Source organism: Heteronotia binoei, chromosome 1 (genome assembly GCF_032191835.1).
Source record: "Heteronotia binoei isolate CCM8104 ecotype False Entrance Well chromosome 1, APGP_CSIRO_Hbin_v1, whole genome shotgun sequence".
Taxonomy (NCBI): Eukaryota; Metazoa; Chordata; class Lepidosauria; order Squamata; family Gekkonidae; genus Heteronotia; species Heteronotia binoei.
The window spans coordinates 223,572,554-223,592,203 of record NC_083223.1 but is presented as its reverse complement, the minus strand read 5'-3'; the positions used below and the strand labels follow the sequence as shown (position 1 = coordinate 223,592,203).

The window sequence follows — 19,650 nt, the reverse complement described above, 5'->3', positions numbered from 1 at the left end:
TTAGTTTACTGGTGTGCATTTGTTTAATTTAATTATGTTTGTCAATTTTATGTGGTATTTGATTTTTTAAAAAAACATTTAAAATCTATTGCTGTGCTCTGGTGTTCTTTAATAGATGGGATAAAATATTTTAAACAATCCCAGCAATATCCTTTTTTTTTTTTTTTTTTTGCATAATGTTACCCATGAACCATTAACAACCAATTGGAAGTAAATAATTCAGAGGGAGAAAGAGGAGCTCTCTATGATAGATCTTTGTTAAGAGTATAGTTAGGGTTGCTGAAGCCCCTACTCTTCTCACAAGTGTAGCTCAGAAATGGGCACAAAATGGGCATCAAAGGGTATCGTAGTTTCTCGGCCCAGATTGCTGAGAAAGTAGCAGGTCAGATAGAATGACCTTTTTGTCTTCTCATTAGCCTAACGCAGTGAACCTTATGTGGGATTTAGAGAAGTCTGGAGACATAGAATGCTTTAGCCATCTGTTGAGTAGCTAGTCAGTGGTCTTTCTTATGGTATTTTTGTAATTTCCCCTCCCTTCGTGTGTGTGTGTGTGTGTGCGCGCGCGCGCGCAGCTGGAAGTCATGTCAGCCTCTGGTGACTGACCCTTACTGGGGGCCTGGAGTATATTCAGGGAGATGGCTCGATAAGCCTGACCCCGCCTCCCAGCTCTAGTATTTCAAGGAGGTCTCCCATCCAAGTACTAACCACAGTCGAACCTGCTTAAGTAGAAGATATTGGATTTATATCCCACCCTATACTCTGAATCTCAGAGCGGTCACAATCTCCTTTACCTCCCCCCCACCAACAGGCACCCTGTGAGGTAGGTGGGGCTGAGAGGGCTCTCACAGCAGCTGCTCTTTCAAGGACAACTCCTTCAAGAGCTATGGCTAACCCAAGGCCATCCCAGCAGGTGCAAATGGAGGAGTGGGGAATCAAACTCGGTTCTCCCAGATAAGAGTCCGCACACTTAACCACTACCTCAAACTAGCTCTCCAAGATCAAACTTAGCTTCCAAGATCAGACTTGTCTGGGCTGTCCAGATCAGGGCAGTCAGTGGTCTTTCTGAATGGTGAGAGGGGAGGCATATAACTGCTAGGCTTTTTTCTGTGAGCTCTTTTCTTTCTGGGATGCTGTCTGCAGGTACAGGAGAATGGATGTTATCTCGTCCATTTCTGTCATCTCTGCAGCACACCACAGAAGGGGGACAAAGAGCCAAAAGTACATGTGAAAAATCACCTTTGAGAGTAGCTTCAGACAGACTCTTGTGCAGCTTGCCTTGACACCTTGGCATTTGTTTTCTTTGCTGCTTAGGAATCTGAAGACGGTGGAAGGTTTGCCATATTTTACAGATTACCTCAGCATTGTTTTCGATATGTATGTGCTGGTGACCACAGCAAATAGCCCTGATGTCATGTATGTATATCCTTTCTTCAGGCTCTATAGTATTCCTTCTAACATAAATTGATGACATGTTGATCTATAACAATTAGCTTCTTTTCAGCTACATGAAGGAACTCTTTCCCTTTGCTGACCTGATAATCTGAGGGTGCCACTATCTTTTGGTTGACTCTCTGCAGTTCCATGCTCTGCCTTGATATGCTCCAGGTAGGAGCTGTGGTCAGAGCTGAAGCATTTGCTTGGCATGAAGAAGGTCCCAGGTTCAGTCCCAGGCATCTCCAGCTATAAAAGGAGCAGGAGTGTGAAAGGCCACACCCTAAAACTCTGTGTAGATCCTGTGACAATCTGAATGTCCTCGGTTGGAACTGGCAAACTACTCACACTACGCTGAGCCATGATTCTGACAGGCTGATGAGCTATGAAATAAGAGAGCTCAGAAGGAAAGGATTAATTTTTTGCTTGATTTCCTTGAGGTAACAATTTTGAGGGTATAACTGAGTGCTCAAAGAAGCACAGCAACACTTATTCCTGAGGAAGGTTATTTAAGGCAAAAAGGAGAAAGGCACAAGCGAAATCTGGAATTAGTTCCTCTGACTTTCAGGTAAAGCTAATTTTTTTTTACTCAGATAAACTTATTTCCTATAATAACACAAAATACATGTGATCAGTGAATGCCAGGGGCCTACCTGCCTTCCTTAACTCTGCCAGGATAGACAGAACAAAGAGCCAGTGACTGGAAGGCTCTTTTCATAAATTATTTGAATTCTTAAAACCCAGTTATCACATTGGCTTATTTTCAGTTGGTGGGGTCAGGTGGAGTTCTGTATGTCAGTGAAAAAGTGGTGTGGACCACTAGCAGAATTTCATGTGAGCTAGCCAAAATTATGTTGATATCCTTGCTGTGTTAGACTTTGTCATCTTTGCCATTCTTCTCTGGATGGGCCATCTACTCAGGGCTAAACTACATCTCACAACATATGTGGGTCCATCCTGCGGAGTCAAGTTGCATGTTGAAGACCAACAAAGTTTTATTCATGGGAGATAAGAGGGGTTCTTGCCCTTCCCCCACATGCAATTTTTTCACATTGAAATAGCATGGGGGAGGGGGGAAAGCTGAACGCACAAGCACTCAGTGCATGTGAAGCTTCCCCCCAACAGGTCAAATAGCACCCCCTGGTGCCATTTCAATTTGGGGAAATGTCACAGGGGGAAGGAAGGAGCCCATCCCCACATGGCGTAGTCCCAATCCAAATTGGGGCCCATTGCTCTTTACTAACTTCACGGTGGTGTTAATGTAGTTCGGCCCTCAGCTGTTTTCTGGCAGCTTCCTGGAGTTTGACAATGCCTACAAATGGTTTTATTTCAGACTTTGAGGAAAGGGCTTTTAGGGAGGAGTAATAGTGTTGTCACCACAGGCACTTGCCCATCACCAGCGAAGGTCTGCTTGGTTTATTGTATTGATTTGACCTTGGATGTGTGGTATGATTTTGTCTTGATTTCCCATGAGATACTTTAAGTGCTTTTGGAGTAGAAAAGCAGGATAGAAATATTTTCGCATATATAAATGAAAAAAGTGTCAGTAGCTCTTTTTACCTGCTGGTGTTACTGTGGTTTCGAGGCTGAACTGCAGCAGTTTTTCTCCAAACATCCTCACTGGCACATTCTGAGTTTATTTTTCCTGTGGATTCATTACTGTATCTATAAGTGTGGAGTGCTCATTGAAGAATACCAGGCAGTTATATTGTACATTCAATGTTTAAAGACCCATGTTATCTTTATTCTTAAACAGTCCTGTAAAATAGGTCAGTAAATATCTACTGCAGATGAGGCTGTGAGAACGGCTTGTTGACGTCCAGCTAGCAAGCTGAACAAGGGACTTCCTGGATCACAGCTTATCCTCCTGGTCACTACTATAGGGAAATACTTACATGGAATTCAGTAGTACCTTGAGCATTGAAGCTGCAAGCATTTTAAGGAGTACTTTTACTAACTGCCACTTCTCTCCTGCAGGATGCCTGCTTACAATTTCAGTGGGTGGTATTGCTTGTTTTTTATAACCTATGTGGTTATCAACACCTATATCTTTATGTCTGTCTTCTTGGCTGTGGTGTACAACAACTACAGGAAGCACTTAAAAGTAAGTTCTGCATGAGGAAAAGAAGCACTTCCTATGTTCATTTCACGGTTTTATGGCAATGGAGTAAACGACCTAGTGGTGGTTTCAGACATCAGTCAGTCACTCTTCGGATATGGGAATCTCATGGATATTGTATGCTTCCTTTACCTCCTGATTATAGCACTGTCAGGAAGCAATCAAATGGGAAAGAACCATGCATTTTTGTCCCACAGCTCCTGCATTTGAGTGATGCAAGAGGTGGGGGGGTGGGACCCTGACACAATAGCTCTACTGCACCTCTCCTGGGAATGTCTAAATTGGAATGTAATGCTTTTCAGCCTTCTTAACTACTATTCTTGGTCCTATTCAAACTAGTTACTTGGTCTGGAATTGCCATCATCCATTGATTTGTGAAAGTGCTATGGAGACTACTGATAAGGTTGCTGTCAAATCATTATTGGCTGGACATGAAAGCCAGCATGGCACAGTGGCTACAGTGTTGTAATAGGATCCTGGGAGACCCAGGTTCAAATCCCTACTCCACTGCTTGCTGGGTGACATTGAATTAGTCATTCTCAGTCTGATTGCCTCACAAGGGTGGTGGTTAGAGAACAGGAGGGGAGAACAATCTTCCTAGCTGTTTTGGATTCCCATTGGGGAGAAAAGTAGGATATAAACAAATGGAAATTTTTCCCTCTTTGACACAAAAATTTTAGTTCATGGTGGTTTTTTTCTGCGCTTTTTACTTTGAATGGAATTGCAATGCTCACTGTCAGATTAGAATGGCACAATTTTTTGATGCACTAGCTGTGTCTCAGTGATAGAATAGAAGCTGTGTCTCTGTTAGAGCATCTATTTGGTATGCAGAAGGTCTCAGTCTCATTCCCCAGCATCTCCAGTTATAAGGATTAGGCAGCAGGTGATTTGAAACTAGAGAGCTGCTGCCTGTTATAATAGAAGTACCAATCTTGATAAACCAGTGGTCTGATTCCATGTGCACATCCCTGGACTTCCATTGTGAGACAAATCATCTGCTGTTATGAACCCTTTTAGCAATCTGCATGCTGTTCTTCTTCCACCTTGAGCTGGCATGTAAACTCTTTAGCCTTATTGGAGTGTGGGCAGGGTTGCAGGATGGATATGTTCCTTGGTACCTGTCACAAGCAGGGGGCCAGGGAGGGCCTTCTACTGGCTGCCACCACTCTGGTAAGGGTCTGTCAGAGAGGGCCCAGAGCACCCACCCAACCCTTGCCTTCCTTCTCAGCAACCACCTTTTATTTGTGACCAAAGAGGCATGCAGATCCAGGCAGTATAATAACAATGTGTTTATTGTAAGTACTCAAAACAAGTAGTTTTAATTATTAGTGCAACAGTGAAAGTTAAATACAACAGTAAAGATGGTGCATAGAAAATAAAAGCCGTGACTATCTACATGTTTCCTTCTTTTAATTTCAATTCACTCACCCTTCCTACTACCTTCTCTCCAGCCCCAGCCAATCCAGAGAGAACTCTCCTGACTGCAGCCTCCCCAGAGAGGATAACCCTCCCTCTCTACTAGTCCTCTATTCTTCACTGGGCAAGTTTTTCATCCTAAACTTCTGCCCACCCAATCAGAGGGACAGAAGGGAGCCTGAAAAATGTAGGCCCTGTAGCTACTTTAATACAGGTTTCCCTGGAGCCTGAAGGCCTCACTAGGCCTAAGATCATGACAATACCCCTGTACAAATTACCTCAGTTCATAATTAGTAGATAACATACTGTTTCTTTTAATTCTGGCTTGCAAAACTATTCTACCAAAGCTTAATGTGCCACTTTAACATTTTATCATGAGGGAAGTTTATACATTGTTAAACATTACTAACTTGCAAGGCATCTTTGTGATGTATGTGATTCCCAAACTGTGTGCTAGGGCATATTGGTGCAGAAAGAGGAGATGAAAAATGTTTTGAAAAATGAGGCTTCATATCAGTCCATCTGTCATTCTGTGCTTTTTCATGATGGAGATGCCCCACACAGCTAGATTTCCCATTCACTCATCACAACCGGAAGACAAAGTAGGGTTTCACCTCTAACCCCCATGACTGATTGGCAGAGAGGAGGAAGGGATATCAAGAGGCATACTGTGCAGTTGTGTGGAGGATGCTGGCCTACTGTTTTGGAAGCTTGCCTAGGAAATACCTCTTCCTCTAGTTTTGATCCAGAAGAATATTTATACCTGGTGTATCAAAAGTCTAGGAAATGTTGACCTATGTCGACATCCTGAGGAACATTATCGCTTAGCTTCAAAGCATCCTGCTGGGCCACCTTATAAAATGACTGTTATAAAATGATAACTTTAATGTCAACAGAATGAGATCCGCAAACTTGTTTACATGAAGCGTCGCAAGATGGTAGAAGCCTTCAACCTCTTGAAGGTCAAGGAAGGAACGGAATTTGTTATCAAAGAGGACCAGTGGAAGAATCTGATAAAACTGGTGGCTCCTGATATCAGCACATCTCATCGAGAACTTCTGTTAAGGATATCTGATGAAGAACAAAAAGGCCATGTGGGTAAGCAGTGCCATACTGATGCATCACCTGAACCATCTGGATAGAAGGTGAAGTTTGCCAGGACTGAGGGAGTCATGTCTCATCCAAGGAAAAACACTTAGAAGAGCTTCGTATCCTAAAGGCAACCCTGTGCTACTGCCAGGCTGATTTTAAAAGCAAACAAACTCTGGCAGCGGGACAAGACAGAAGGGGGCAGGAGCAGAGTTCTCCCATGGTGTATACATAAATGGTTTGTTTAGCCTAGTGTGATGCAGGTAAAATCCTGACTATACTACTTAAAACTAAGGAACAGATACTATCTCATTATGTTCCCTGCATGGGGAGGGGGTAAAACATCAGACTCAGAGAAAGCAAGTTAACTCAGGCTTCTTTCCACTATATGAATTTTTACCTTGCAGAGCATATTGGGTAGGCGACCAGTCAAAAATCTTTTTGCTACCTACAGTCTGAAATGCTTGTTTTAATGAGGATGCTACTTAACAAAACCCTGAGCTGTGCTGCATGTACCCAGAGCACACTGGTTAGAACAGCAGCAGGCTGCAAATCAGCAGCTGTAGCCATAGGTTATAATATCTTGTTGGATATGGGCTACTGTTAGTTGAATATTGCAAAAAGCCTGGCCCCAGATTCTTTGTAAGTTCTGTTTATCCTGTTCTTATGTGCATTGCAGACAAAAAATCTTTTGTCCGTCTGGCTGATCTTCTGAATATACAGGTGATTACAATGAAGCTCCGTAGTCACCCTCTTGCGATCTGGTTCCCGCATATGTACAACTCCACTTCCAGCCTCTTCATACGCAGTATAGTTCAACACAAGTAAGTCTGTATCCATGAACTGATTCCCTTTTTGCAAACAGCTCCTGATGGTTAGTGGCAGAATTCTCCTACCTACCCATGTGACTGTTGGGATGGCAGAGAGCTGAGCAACTGCTTAGGTTTAAAAAAACCCTCTCTAATGTTAAACTTTGAAAAAGTACTTTGAAGATTTTTTTCACAAATCTTTCTCATTCTCCTGCAGGGGATTTGTTTGGACGTATGATGTCATCATACTTATCAATGCAGTCTTCATAGCTCTGGATGAGAAAAATCCATTTATCTCTTATGCAGAGTGGGTGTTCCTTTCTCTGTACATACTTGAGATCCTCCTGAAGCTGTACACCTATGAACCCAGAACCTTTTTTGCAAGGAACCAATTCTGGAACTGGTGAGTACAGGGGAGGGGCCATGGCTCAGTGGTTCAGCATCTGCTTGGCATGCAGAAGGCCCCATGTTCAGTCCCTGGGATCTCCACTCAGAAGGATCAGTTATGTAGGTGATGAAAGACCCCTACCCAAGACCTTGGAGAGTCATTCCAGTCAGTCTAGATGACATTGACCCTGATAGAGTAGAGGGCAGATTCAGTGTAAGCAACTTCGTACGTGTTCATTACCGGGACGAAAAGGTCAGTGATGCTATATCCAGTTGCTTTGATAATTTACCAAGCACCCTTTGTGTAGGTGCCATTTTAAATGTCCAAACAGGGATGTGCATTCACCTTCAGCTTAACAGAAAAAACAAATAAAAGGAGCTCTGTTTTTAATTTCTGATGGTAGGACACCTAGAACAGGGCTTTAGAAGCATATCTGGTTCATATTGGAGCTAAGTACTCTCTTGGGGAGAAAGATGAATTTTGAAGCTGGACTAGCTGAGGGTTTGAGCTGAAAGTAACCAAAAAAGAAACACCCGTGGAATGCCATATTTCTTTTGGAAATCTGATGCACAACTGTGGACTTTTAGGGCTTAGCTTTTACTGTACATTATAACGTCATTCATTTTCAAATATAAAAGCAAAGACTGACCCAATCCCTCCAGAGTTTTTCTTCCAAAAGAAGGGGAAGTCTTTTTAGGCTGCCTCTGGAACTTCTCATTGCTCAGGGGATGCCTAATAGTAACTAAGAGTTTGCTGATTGCTCAGGAAGGGTCTGTGTCTTGATGTAGCATTTTTTCCTGCAGCCAAAGAGATCATGAATATCAGACTTTTTTCCTGATTTGGCGGTATGTGGCCTTCTTTCTTCCGTCCTGCCAGATGTTTTAAGCATTAAGTAACATTCCAACTAGATAAATAAACCTGGGCAGGATTCAACTAAAAGGCTTGCAAAACATCTAAAGCATATGGATAAAAATGTGAATGTCACAACCATTTTTCTGTAGAACTGTGTGGAACTTGTTGGACTTGGATAGTTTGAGTTTCTAATGTGCAGAAAGGAAATGGTTTGCCAGACCATGTTTTTTCTTTCTTCCCACCCACGTCCAATTGCTCAGTTCTGGAAAATATTTCTCAATTAATCATCAGAATTTCAAGAGTAGTGTTTAGATTTTTAAAAAGTTTTATTGATTTAAACTACTGCAGGACAGAAGCATTGCAGAGGTTACATAAAAGAAGGGAGAAAGAGAGAAAAGGGGTCATACAGAATGGGAATAACAGAAACCAGAAACCAGTACAAATATATCAGTTATAACTCCACCTCTCAGTATAATACTCAAATCTTTCTACCTACAAGTATAAACATCTCCTTAAATGTTACTTTCCTTTCTTCTTTTACCAGGATAAAAAAAATAATCCTTTTAATAAACTAGTAAAGCGTTATATAACTAAACAGTTCTTAAACACAAATCAAATATAACCAATAAGCAAAAAGATTTTTTTTTTCTTACCAGACTGTCTCATCATCAAATTTTACTAAATTAACTTATACCTATAACAAGCACAAATTAGGCTATTGATTTAGCAAAAACCCTATTAAGGAAAGCACATGAAAATCTTTTCTTTGTTCATAGCAAATTGCGTAAAGTACATCAAATACAGCCAGTTACTTTGTCTATCTCTATCTAAACCATTTCTCCTGCAGGCATATTAAAAGCAAGTCTACCGAATTACCGAATTGTTCAAATTCTGCAGCCATTATGCTATCTAGCTTTTCACCATTGATCCTATTTTCACATCATTAGAAACAATCTCTCTAAATAGGCAAACTGTCAGTGTTTACCTATTCACCAGGAGAAAAAAAAAGAAAAAACAAAAACAAAGGAAAGACCCAGATTCCAAAGTCCTTCTTCCCAAGGGTAAAAACTTTTAAGTTCCTTTAGTTTCTGCGTCCAAATTATATCCGAGGCAGCCCATTTGTCCATCGTTTATCTTCTAGTGTCACCTTAGAGTTCTTAGTCAGAATTCCTTGTTCAGCCATTCACCAAAGCGGAGAGAAAAAATCCAAAATCCTTTTTACGAATAACATTCCAAATCCAGATTCGCTGATTGAAGTGCAGTTTTTCTCTTCTCAACATGGCCTGCCTCCTCAACCACCGAAGAGAGAGTTCATTGCCATTTCCCCTTCTCCATTTAATCTTATTAGCGCTCAGCATCCGGTGAAGTTTTGAAAATGCATCAGAGGAAGCCATTTTTGTTTTCCTTTGCTTGTTTCGCATAATAACAGTTTCCCCTTCTGCTTTCACTGCCACCGAATCACTCTTTTTAGTGCAGGGCCACTGTAGATTTGCCCTTTCGCTGTCGGATCCTCTTCACTCAGATCATTAGCTATAAGCATAAAATAATCTTTAAGAAGCTACGTAAATGAAATGAAAATTTCCTTTAAAGATCTGATATTTGCACTGATATCTTTTCCATGTGCCATTTCATTAAATGATGCCATATTAAAACTCAGATTGTGCATTCAAAGCTCAGTCTCTTAAGTCAGATTGTATTTACGCTTCTTTCTTGTTAGTTCTCGTTCTACAGCAGCTTCAACGGAAGTCGTTGAGAGGCCTTCTTTCAGCTACAGACAGATAATGAAGGCAGAACTTTATGTATTTCCCTTTTGTATTCAGATCGTATTGCAAATTCTTGATTATCTTTCTAATATATATCCAGTTACAGTCTGGCTCAATCTTAGTACTTATATTCAAATCAGTTTGAATAGTTAAGACTGCTCATAACGTTCCGAGGCCTTTTGAAGTAATCCTTGAGCTAGTCTATTGATGATATCTTAAGTGACCCATCGGGGGGGGGGGGGGGTAGAGTTAGAAATTTCAAGAGTAGTGTTATGTATGTGCCTTAAAGTATGTACTCCCTGCCGGCTCATTGGAGCCAGGAAAGCAGAGCTTGGGGACTGTATAACAATGGGTAGTGGAATCCAAATACCTGCTGCCCTACACCAATCACGGAGCCCTGCATGTTTGAATGAACCAATGGCAAGCTAGCGCGGGAGATTAGAGTTGTATATAGGTTTGACCCACAGGCCCTTAGTCAATCTTTTGTGGAAGCAGCCATCACCATGCTGCCCCTAATAAAGAGCTGTCCTCACTATGATCTCGTCTCTGCAATGCTTTAAACCCACTATATAATAGTGGCGATGAAGATGGGATCCTGGTAGGTGACTGAACTGGCACTGCATCGCGTGCCACAGCAGCTCCACGCATTGCTCCGCGATCGCTAAAATAGCGCCACGCCAGGACCAGAGATGAGGGATGACCAAGCTTCCAGCTCCTCCACCGCCATCGCTTCCGAGATGGCTTCAGCGCTCGGCCCCCATGGGCAACTATCAGAGTTCAATCTCAACCAACCGGAGAGGTGGGAGAGATGGGAGAAGAGGCTCAACTTCTACCTCCTCTACCATGACATCACAAACAAGCAGAAGCAGAAACAGCTTTTTCTCAGCCTCTGTGGAGAAGGCACGCTGGTGCTGGCCGAGAACCTGATGTTGCCAGTGCGACTGACTGATGATGCTGCTACATACAAGGTCATCACGGGGAGGCTCACCGAGCATTTCTCATTTCGCCTACGCTAGCGGCCCTGAGACTAGAATACCACCAGAGGGTACAGAAAGCTGGCAAGACCGCTTCGACCTTCCTAGCTGAGCTGCGCCACCAGGCCTGAGACTGTGCTTTTGCGAGTCTTGACGAAGCGCTGCTGTGCCGTTTTGTGGCAGGCCTCCGCAATGAGAAGCTACAGGCCAAACTGATGAGATACAAGAAGCTTATGCTGGCGGACGCCCTGGACGAGGTGGCCGCCTATGAAAAGTCACATAAGGAGTGGTGTACCACTGCAACGAACCAGGTAGCCAGTGGGTCCAACTTGGAAGACTCCGGCGAGGAAGACTCACTTCAGACACGCCAGGCCCCGAAGCACCAACAGCCATGTGCCACTGACCCTACCTCGATGGGAGGATGCGCCAGCTGTGGGGAAGCCCACGAACACCATTCCTGCAAGTTCCGGAACACCGTCTGCCACACATGTGGAAAAACAGGGCACCTCGCACAGGTGTATCGGGCGAGGTCGCTGCACCCTGGCAGAAAACAGTGTCAGAAAGATGGCCGCCACCACGAGGTCACATTCGTGGAGGACATCCAGGTGCTCAGTGAGGCGAGGGATCAGGTATGCCAGCTTCCCATGCCCTCCCCAGGCAAGTACAAGGTGACTCTGCTCATAGCGGGCAGGCCCTGCCAGATGAAAGTTGATTCAGGGGTGGGCCAGATGGTAATATCAACCTGGACATTCAGGGAACTGTGCCTGGGGAGAGAAAACCAGTTGAGCCCATCCCCCTTCATAGTCCGGGACTTTCAGAAGAGGGAGGTCACAGTACTGGGAGTAGGAAATGTCCATGTCAAGTGCGGCCAGTTTTCTGGCTGGCTCCCCCTGATAGTGGTCGAGGGGGACCTGTGCAGTCTAGTGGGGCGGTCCTGGTTCAAGGCCCTGGGAATCCAGGTAACTGGCATCCATCATGCGCCCGCGCCCTCCCAGACTAATTTCCAGAGGGTGTGCGAAGAATTCCCTGCCATTTACAACGGCAACCTGGGTACATACACAGGAGAACCAGTGATCCTACAACTAGACCCCAATGTGTAGCCTATTAGACTGAAGGCCCGGCAGGTGCTCCTGGCGTTAAAGCCCAAGATAGAGGAGGAGTTGGACCACCTCGTGGCTCAAGGGGTACTGGAGTCGGTGGCGAATGCCAAATGGGAAACCCTCGTAGTCACTCCAGTAAAGCCCAACAGCAGCATGTGCATTTGTGCAGATTACAAATGTACGATAAACAAAGCACTGTAAGGCCACGCTTATCCGGTGCTGGTGATGGGTCACATGTTCGCTCTAGCTAAGGCCCCCAGTCTATAGGCTCTGACAATGGCTGGAGCTACCCTGTCTTCCGCACCAATCGCCTTTCCAAGCCACACAGACACATAGCTTGCTAAATCTCCTTTATGATCCACGTCCTCCTCCACCCCTCTTAGTTTAAGGTTACACGATCTCCATCTGTTCTCCACAATTAAAAGTCTGTCTGCAAGATTTTTTTCTGACCTTTGAAGTGCTTGTACTTGGGATGCTGCTGCTTGGCTGATTTCCGTTGCATGCTCTGCCATTTGGTTTGTTTCATGCATTTCAGCTTTCAACTGATCTATATCCAGTTTAACTGGTTGCAGGACGTCATGGACTGCTTCTTTTATGTACAAACGCAGGTCCTCCTTAAGCTCCTTAAGATCTTGTTTTGTAAGGGTATTGGAGTCTTGCATTGTTTGCTCTTTATCTCCGTCATTTCCTTCGTTAATGGTTGGCGCCATTTTTAACTGCTTTTGTGTAGAGGGGGGTTGAGATTTTCCCTGCCCTTCAGGCCAAAAGAATTCTTCAACTGTTGTTGGTCGTAAGTTTCTGGCGTTCTTTTTAACTGCTGATTTCCTGTGTTTGTTTTTATTCATCTCTCTCGGTCCGATCTATGGCAGTTTGATTTAATGCTGGGAAAGTGGGAGCCCGCTCAAAAGTATGCGTCCGCCATTGTCAAGCGACGCCCCGCCCCCCGGGTCACATGTTGACCTCACTGGCAGGAGCTAAGATTTTTGGGAAGCTAGATTTGGCTCAGGCTTCTCAGCAGCTTCCAGTAGACGTTGCCACTGCAGACACACAGAGAGTCGTCACACACGGGCTTTCAGGGGCAAACGGCTGCAGTTCGGCGTCAGTGTGACCCCGGGGATCTTCCAGAACTTAATGAACTCCCTCCTTAAAGGCATTCCTGGGGTCCAGCCGTTCTTCGATGATGTGCTGATCACTGCAGCCACGGAGGAGGAATTTGCATCCTGCCTCCGAGCAGTATTGCAGCAGTTTGACAGGGCGGGGTTGAAGTCAAGAGAGAGAAATGTGAATTGGGGGCTACCAGCATTGATTTCCTGGGGTACAGGGTGGATGAGCAAGGGATTCACTCGGCAAGGGACAAAATCAGAGCGATTTGTGATGCACCGGCCCCCAAGAACAAGGCGGAATTACAATCATTTTGGGGACTTCTAAATTTCTACCATGCCTTCCTTCCCCACAAGGCGGTGATAGTGGAACCTCTGCACCGCCTACTGGACAAAAGGACTCTGTGAGTTTGGGATCACCGGCAAGCCTCGGCGTTTCAGGCGGTAAAGGACATTTTGACTTCCAACAGCTTGCTGGCGCACTTTGACGAGCAGTCTTGGCCTGTGATGCATCACCATATGGGGTGGGGATGGTCTTAGCTCTCGTGCTGCTGGATGGCCGCAAGGTCCCAGTGGCATACTATTCCCGAGCCTTGCAAAAGCTGGAGTGCGGGGTTGAAGGTAAGGTTTGTGCGCATGAAGGCGCTAGCCCGCAGTTATGTCTGGTGGCCAGGGATCAATGATGCCATTGAATCCTGGGTAGCTTGTTACCAGCCATGCCAGTAGACTCGGCCAGCTCCGGCGAGAGCCCCAGGTCAACAGTGGGAACACACACAAAACCCCTGGTCCTGCCTGCATTTAGATTTTGTGGGGCCCTTCCAGGGACAGGTATTCTTCTTGATCATAGATTCCCACTCCCAAGTGGCTAGAGGTAATCATGGTAGCATCCCCTTCCACCAGGGCAGCTCTAGGGACGCTCCGAAGGGTTTTCGCCACACACGGGTTGCCAGACAGCCTTGTTTCGGACAACGGGATAGCATTCGCTTTGGCCAAGTTCCAAGACTTTTGTGGCAGAAATATAATAAAGCATATAAGGTTGGCCCCCTTCCATCTCGTCACAAATGGCCAAGTGGAGCAGATGGTGCAGGCTCCTAAGTATTGCTCCGCTGCATCGTCCAGGGCAACTGGAAAGCCCACTTAGCCAAATGCCTGCTTGCCCAACACTACACCCCTAATATGGTAACAGGCCGAAGTCCAGCGGAACTGTTCATGGGTAGGAGGCTTAACACATTACTATACCGCATGCACCTGGACCTGGCCCCAAACCTACCAGAGACGGTCCAGGTGCCCAGAGGGTTCGACACAGGGGACTTGGTGTTTGCTAAAAACTTTGGAGGGGGAGCAGCATGGATACTGGTCCAAATCTCCAGTGTCCTGGGGGGCCATAATGTATGAGGTCACCTCAGAAGAGGGATTCACAATGAAGCATAGACCAGTTGCGGCCCTGCGAGGCACCGGAGGGCAGGGCAGCAAGCCCCAATGCCTCAGCGGATGACAGTCCGGAGACAGAGACAGAAAAAGCGACTGCTGCTCAACAAACACCTGCACCACAAGGGGAATCAGAACATCTGGCTGGAGCCGAGCATCAGGAAGACCCTGAACCACTGGCCAAGGCTCCAACGCTACCGGGCCCCCACCCTGCTGCACCCGAGGCCGCAACCTCTCTGCCTACGGCCCCTGAACTCAGAAGGTCAACATGCGAGCGGCACAAGCCAGTGTACCTACAGGACTACGTACAATAAGACTTGCGAACTTACGGGGGAGGGATGTTATGTATGTGCCTTAAAGTATGTACTTCCTGCCAGCTCATTGGAGCCAGGAAAGCAGAGCTTGGGGACTGTATAACAATGGGTAGTGGGATCCAAATACCTGCCGCCCTACACCAATCACAGACCCCTGCATGTTTGAATGAAGCAATGACAAGCTAGCGCAGGAGATTAGAGTTGTATATAGGTTTGGCCCACAGGCCCTTAGTCAGTCTTTTGTGGAAGCAGCCATCACCATGCTGCCCCTAATAAAGAGCTGTCCTTACTGTGATCTCATCTCTGCAGTGCTTTAAACCCACTATATAATAAGTAGACAGTAGCTTTTTTCTCTTTTCTGAGTGTGATGGCTGGGAGGGAGAATAAATAAGGATGCTTAATAGTTGGGAGTTTTGTTCTTTGCTGGGATACCCTTTTGCTTAAGATGGTCGTGGTGGGGAGAAATGCAAAGGCTGACAAGGAACCAAACCAGTGTGAGGGAACAGGGAAGTGACTCTTTTGCAAACGTCCCTTGGGTAGGAGGTGGCTATCCTTTAAGAAGGGAACAAAGTTAGAGTCCAGGTGCACCTTTGAGACCAACAAAGTTTTATCCAAGATGTGAACTTTCATGTGCAGGCACACTTCAGCTGCCCACCTTGATCTGCCTTTTAGAAGGGATTTCACTGTCCCTCCGCCCCTACACTTTCCTACCCTCTCTGGTTCAGGGGTGGGGCTTGTCCTGACGAGACTTTCTGTGATTTGCCGTCCCTTGAGGGCTTGGTGTTTGGGCTCCTAAGTTTCTATGAATTTCTTAGCTTTCCAAACTAGTTTTAAGAGTTGGGATAGTGTTCCCAGTTTTGTTTACCACTTGAGAAAACTTGGTCTCAAATTCCTATAATCCAGTTTTCATTCTTAGAGGACACAATCTTGGAAAAAATAAAAATGACAGCAGGATTGATGGTTAAATATTCATATTACTAGTTGGTGATAATGTGACTTCCAGCAGACTGGATTTGTTTCATGGGAAATTGGATGTACAGAGTCAAATCTTGGGTCTGTCTAACTTATTTTTGTCCGCTCTTGCTAACTAGCAGGGGCTCTTGAAGATGAGAACTTTCCTGCTATCTGAAATCTTGTTCAGCTGCAGATACCAAGAACTGAACCTCAAATCTTGTTTATGTGAAAGGCTATGGGCCCTTCATCTTGCTTAAGGCTAGGATACTTGGATAAAGCAATGCTTTAAAAACCCTACATGGGATTGCTTGAATTCAGTAACTTGGTTCTATGTGAATGAAGTGTGCATAATGTGTGACTCACAAGTAAATGGTCACCCATATAGGTGGCCCCAGGCAAGGACTCCGTTTGCATTTGCTTGGGACCACAAAACCAGAAGGCTTGTTGAGCACCGGGCAGGCTGACCACAGTCCAGGAGAAGCAGGCTGCATGAACCATGCTGAGGTTAAGCTGTGCAGACGCTTTGCTAAAGCTTGAACCCACAAAGCAGATTCTTTGCTAAAGGTTGAATCTATTTGTACTCCACTAAAGTAGCTTCAAGATTAGGTGCTTTGCTGGGAAGAAGGGTGCTTAACCATTTCCCTCACCTGTTGCTTTCCTGATCTTCACCATACAGACTCTGGGATTCTAGACCTGTGTTTCCTGTCCAGTACTGGTCTGGTACCCTAACTGAGCAAAAAGCAGCATATGGGGGAGAATGTGGGGGGTAAACTGTGAACCTGGAAAGGGTTGAGCACTTGCCCCTTGGAAATCACTGACCACATTGCAGAGAAGCACTGGCTAGGTAACACAAGGGGGCAGCCTAAACAATGGTCCCTCTCAAGGGGCCAGGAGGAGTCTGCAGATACTGTACTCCAACCCAAATGACAGGAGACAGCCTTCTTTTCCAACCCTACATCCCACTGGCTAAAAACACTGTTTTATCTGGATTGTTAAAATATTGTTGCCTCACTTGCTCTAACATGACAAATCCTCCTTCCTAGGTTTGATACTTTTATCATTATTGCTGCTTTGATAGCAACTGTGCTCAACACTACACTTAAATCAGGTAAGCCATCCATGTATGTCCAGATCTTTTCTCTGGGGAAGTATGCAGGGAATGAGCAAAAAAACTCTCTCCATTCCCAGTACTGTTGTGATCTGTTTGGCCTTCTCTTCTTTACCAAGGGCCCCAAAGGTTGAGCTGTATGTTTCCAAAAAGTCAAAGATATACTAGAATCTGTGAAACTACACTGAGTCAGAGCATTGGTCTGTCGAGCCCAGATCTGTCTACTGGGATTGGCAGCAGCTCTCCATAGGGTCATGGGCAGAAATGACTCTTTTCCCAACAGTGTTACCCAAGGGTCAAATGAGACAAGATGCTGGGAGGTTTGAATTAAGATTCCCAAGCATTTTCTTTGCAAATTACAATTGTGCACTCCCCCAATTCAGATCAGGATGGTGGTGAGGGGAGGGTGGATGAGCCCCCACCCACCCATGAAATGCTGCTGAGGCCAGACACTCTGAGGCAGGCCACCAGTCACTGTGTCTCAGGCTAAAATCAAATATACCCAATTTCCACAGTTAGCTATCCTAATCAGGGTACACAGGTTTCCCCATGGCTTAATACCTCACCTTTGCATCACACTCCCCTTCCAAATCAGCCCCACCCCTCTGTTTACCTTATAAATGTGGGAACTGGGTATTTCTGATTTCGCCCTCAGGGTATCTTTTGTGACATAAGGAAGAATTATCTCAATAACAATAGATATTTGCCTTTAGTGGCTTTGTTAAAACTGCCCACCAGTGGTTATGGGATATGACCCCCCTCCCCAGCTACCACTACTTGGCTGAAAGGAATAGGCAAATGTGTGCCTGCATGAAAGGAAGCACCCTTTTAGATGCAGAAGTGGAGAGCAACTGCTATCAGAAGTATCCCGGGGTGCAGAATCTCTAAGCATCTGATGTTGGGTAACAGATCTGCTCTGTAAAGAATGCCTCTGTGTTCTACCAGTGAACATAAAGTAAATGATATAGAAATCAGCATAAGCCTCCAGTGCAACGCTCTGTACCAAAAGGAACCAATCTTGATTAGCCCTTGCATCATTTGGAGAAGTGGGTTGTGCATAAGCATGTTGCTTGTACCTTTGTTCCAAAACTATAATAGAAGAAACGTCAGGGTGAAACTATACTGTATTACAGGAAAAAAAATGTGATAGGAAAAACCTTGTGGCCTCTACTTCTAAGTAGACTCTGCTTTTAAGTAATCTAAGATGAAAAATATAAATGTGCACACAGGCACTTTGATATTCCACAGCTTTTACCTTTAAACAGACTGCAATAAAATACATAAAATGCACGCAGATACTTGGACATAACCTCTTTTCCCAGTCTGCACTAAAATGAATTCAAATAGTCTGCAGAAAAATAAATCAGAGTTCACACAGGCACTTTTAAATTGCACGCAGACACTTTTTAAAGGTTAAGAGTCTGCTTTTGACTCATAAACCAAAATCATGAGAAAACAGTCTGTAATGAATTCTTTCATCCAAATTGCTCATAGGCACTTTAACAAACAAATTATCCCACTTCACAGTCTTGCATGTTCAGTCCACTATTGTTTCAATGAGGTGTTGGTGCCTGTGTGCACTCTGATTTATTTTTCTGAAGACTGTTTGAATTTATTTTAGTGCAGACTGTTTGGGAAAAGAGGTTATGTTAAAGTGCCTGCATGCACTCTTGTGTTTCATACTGCAGGCTGTTTAGAGGTAGAAGCTTTGGAATATTAAAGTGCCTGCATGCACTCTTGTGTTTCATACTGCAGTCTGTTTAGAGGTAAAAGCTTTGGAATATTAAAGTGCCTGTGTGCATATTTATATTTTTCATCTTAGATTATTTAAAGGAGGGCTTTAAACTAAATTGTATGGGGGAGCGAGACAATAATTCAAAGCCTTGTATGATGCCAGAAACTGGGGATAAGAACATTAAAGATTTGCAGAGAATGGCACATATGCTAGGTAATGTGAAATTGCAGGCTTGTACAGAAACTAAGCCCTCAGGATGCATAAAACGTGGATTCTGATGTCTCTACACTAATGCACAGAGTATTGGAAACAAACAGGAGGAACTGGAAGTCCTAATACAGGAAGGAGACTATAATAGGCCTTTCTGAAACTTGGTGGGATGACAGTCACAACTGGAATATTAGGATTCCGGGGTACAACTTATTTAAAAGGGACAGGCAAATGAGAAAGGGCGTAGGCGTAGCAGTATATGTGAAGGAGGTATATACTTGTGAGGAAATATGTGAATCTGAACATGGCAGCTCAGTCGAGAGTCTCTGGGTAAAAATAAAAGGAGTAAGAAAAAACAGTGATATTATTGTGAGGGTCTGCTGTAGACCACCAAGCCAGGCAGAGGACTTGGATGAGATACTCCTACAACAGATTGCAAAGTTCTCCAAAAGAAGGGATACAGTGATCATGGGAGATTTCAGTTACCCGGACATCTGTTGGAAGTCCAACTCTGCTAAAAATGAAAAGTCAAATAGATTCCTGACTTGTCTTGCAGACAACTTCCTTTTCCAGAAAGTGAGGAAGGAAACAAAGGGATCTGCTATCTTGGATTTGATTCTCACCAACAAGGAAGAATTGATTGAAGAAGTGGAAATAGTGGGCACCCTGGGCAGTAGTGACCATGTGATTTTGGAATTTACAGTCTTGGGGAAGGGAAAAGCTATACGTGGTTAGACTTATAGGTTGGACTTCAGAAAGGCAAACCTCAATAAACTTAGAACTATGCTGGGTAAAATCCCATGGTCAGAAATACTTAGGAAGAAGGGGGTTCAGGAGGGGTGAGAGTTTCTTAAAAGCAA

General features: G+C 44.6%; 1 protein-coding gene across 1 annotated transcript in view; it reads left to right on the top strand.

Annotated features, from left to right (window-relative positions):
* LOC132578363 (two pore calcium channel protein 1-like) overlaps positions 1 to 19,650 on the top strand; it is a 65,273-nt gene that overhangs the window by 32,939 nt on the left and 12,684 nt on the right. The window contains exons 7-12 of the mRNA XM_060248311.1: positions 1,312 to 1,413; positions 3,409 to 3,535; positions 5,863 to 6,064; positions 6,735 to 6,879; positions 7,082 to 7,267; positions 16,781 to 16,845. Of these exons, the coding sequence (XP_060104294.1) occupies positions 1,312 to 1,413; positions 3,409 to 3,535; positions 5,863 to 6,064; positions 6,735 to 6,879; positions 7,082 to 7,267; positions 16,781 to 16,845 (827 nt within the window). The remainder of the gene's footprint in view (positions 1 to 1,311; positions 1,414 to 3,408; positions 3,536 to 5,862; positions 6,065 to 6,734; positions 6,880 to 7,081; positions 7,268 to 16,780; positions 16,846 to 19,650) is intronic.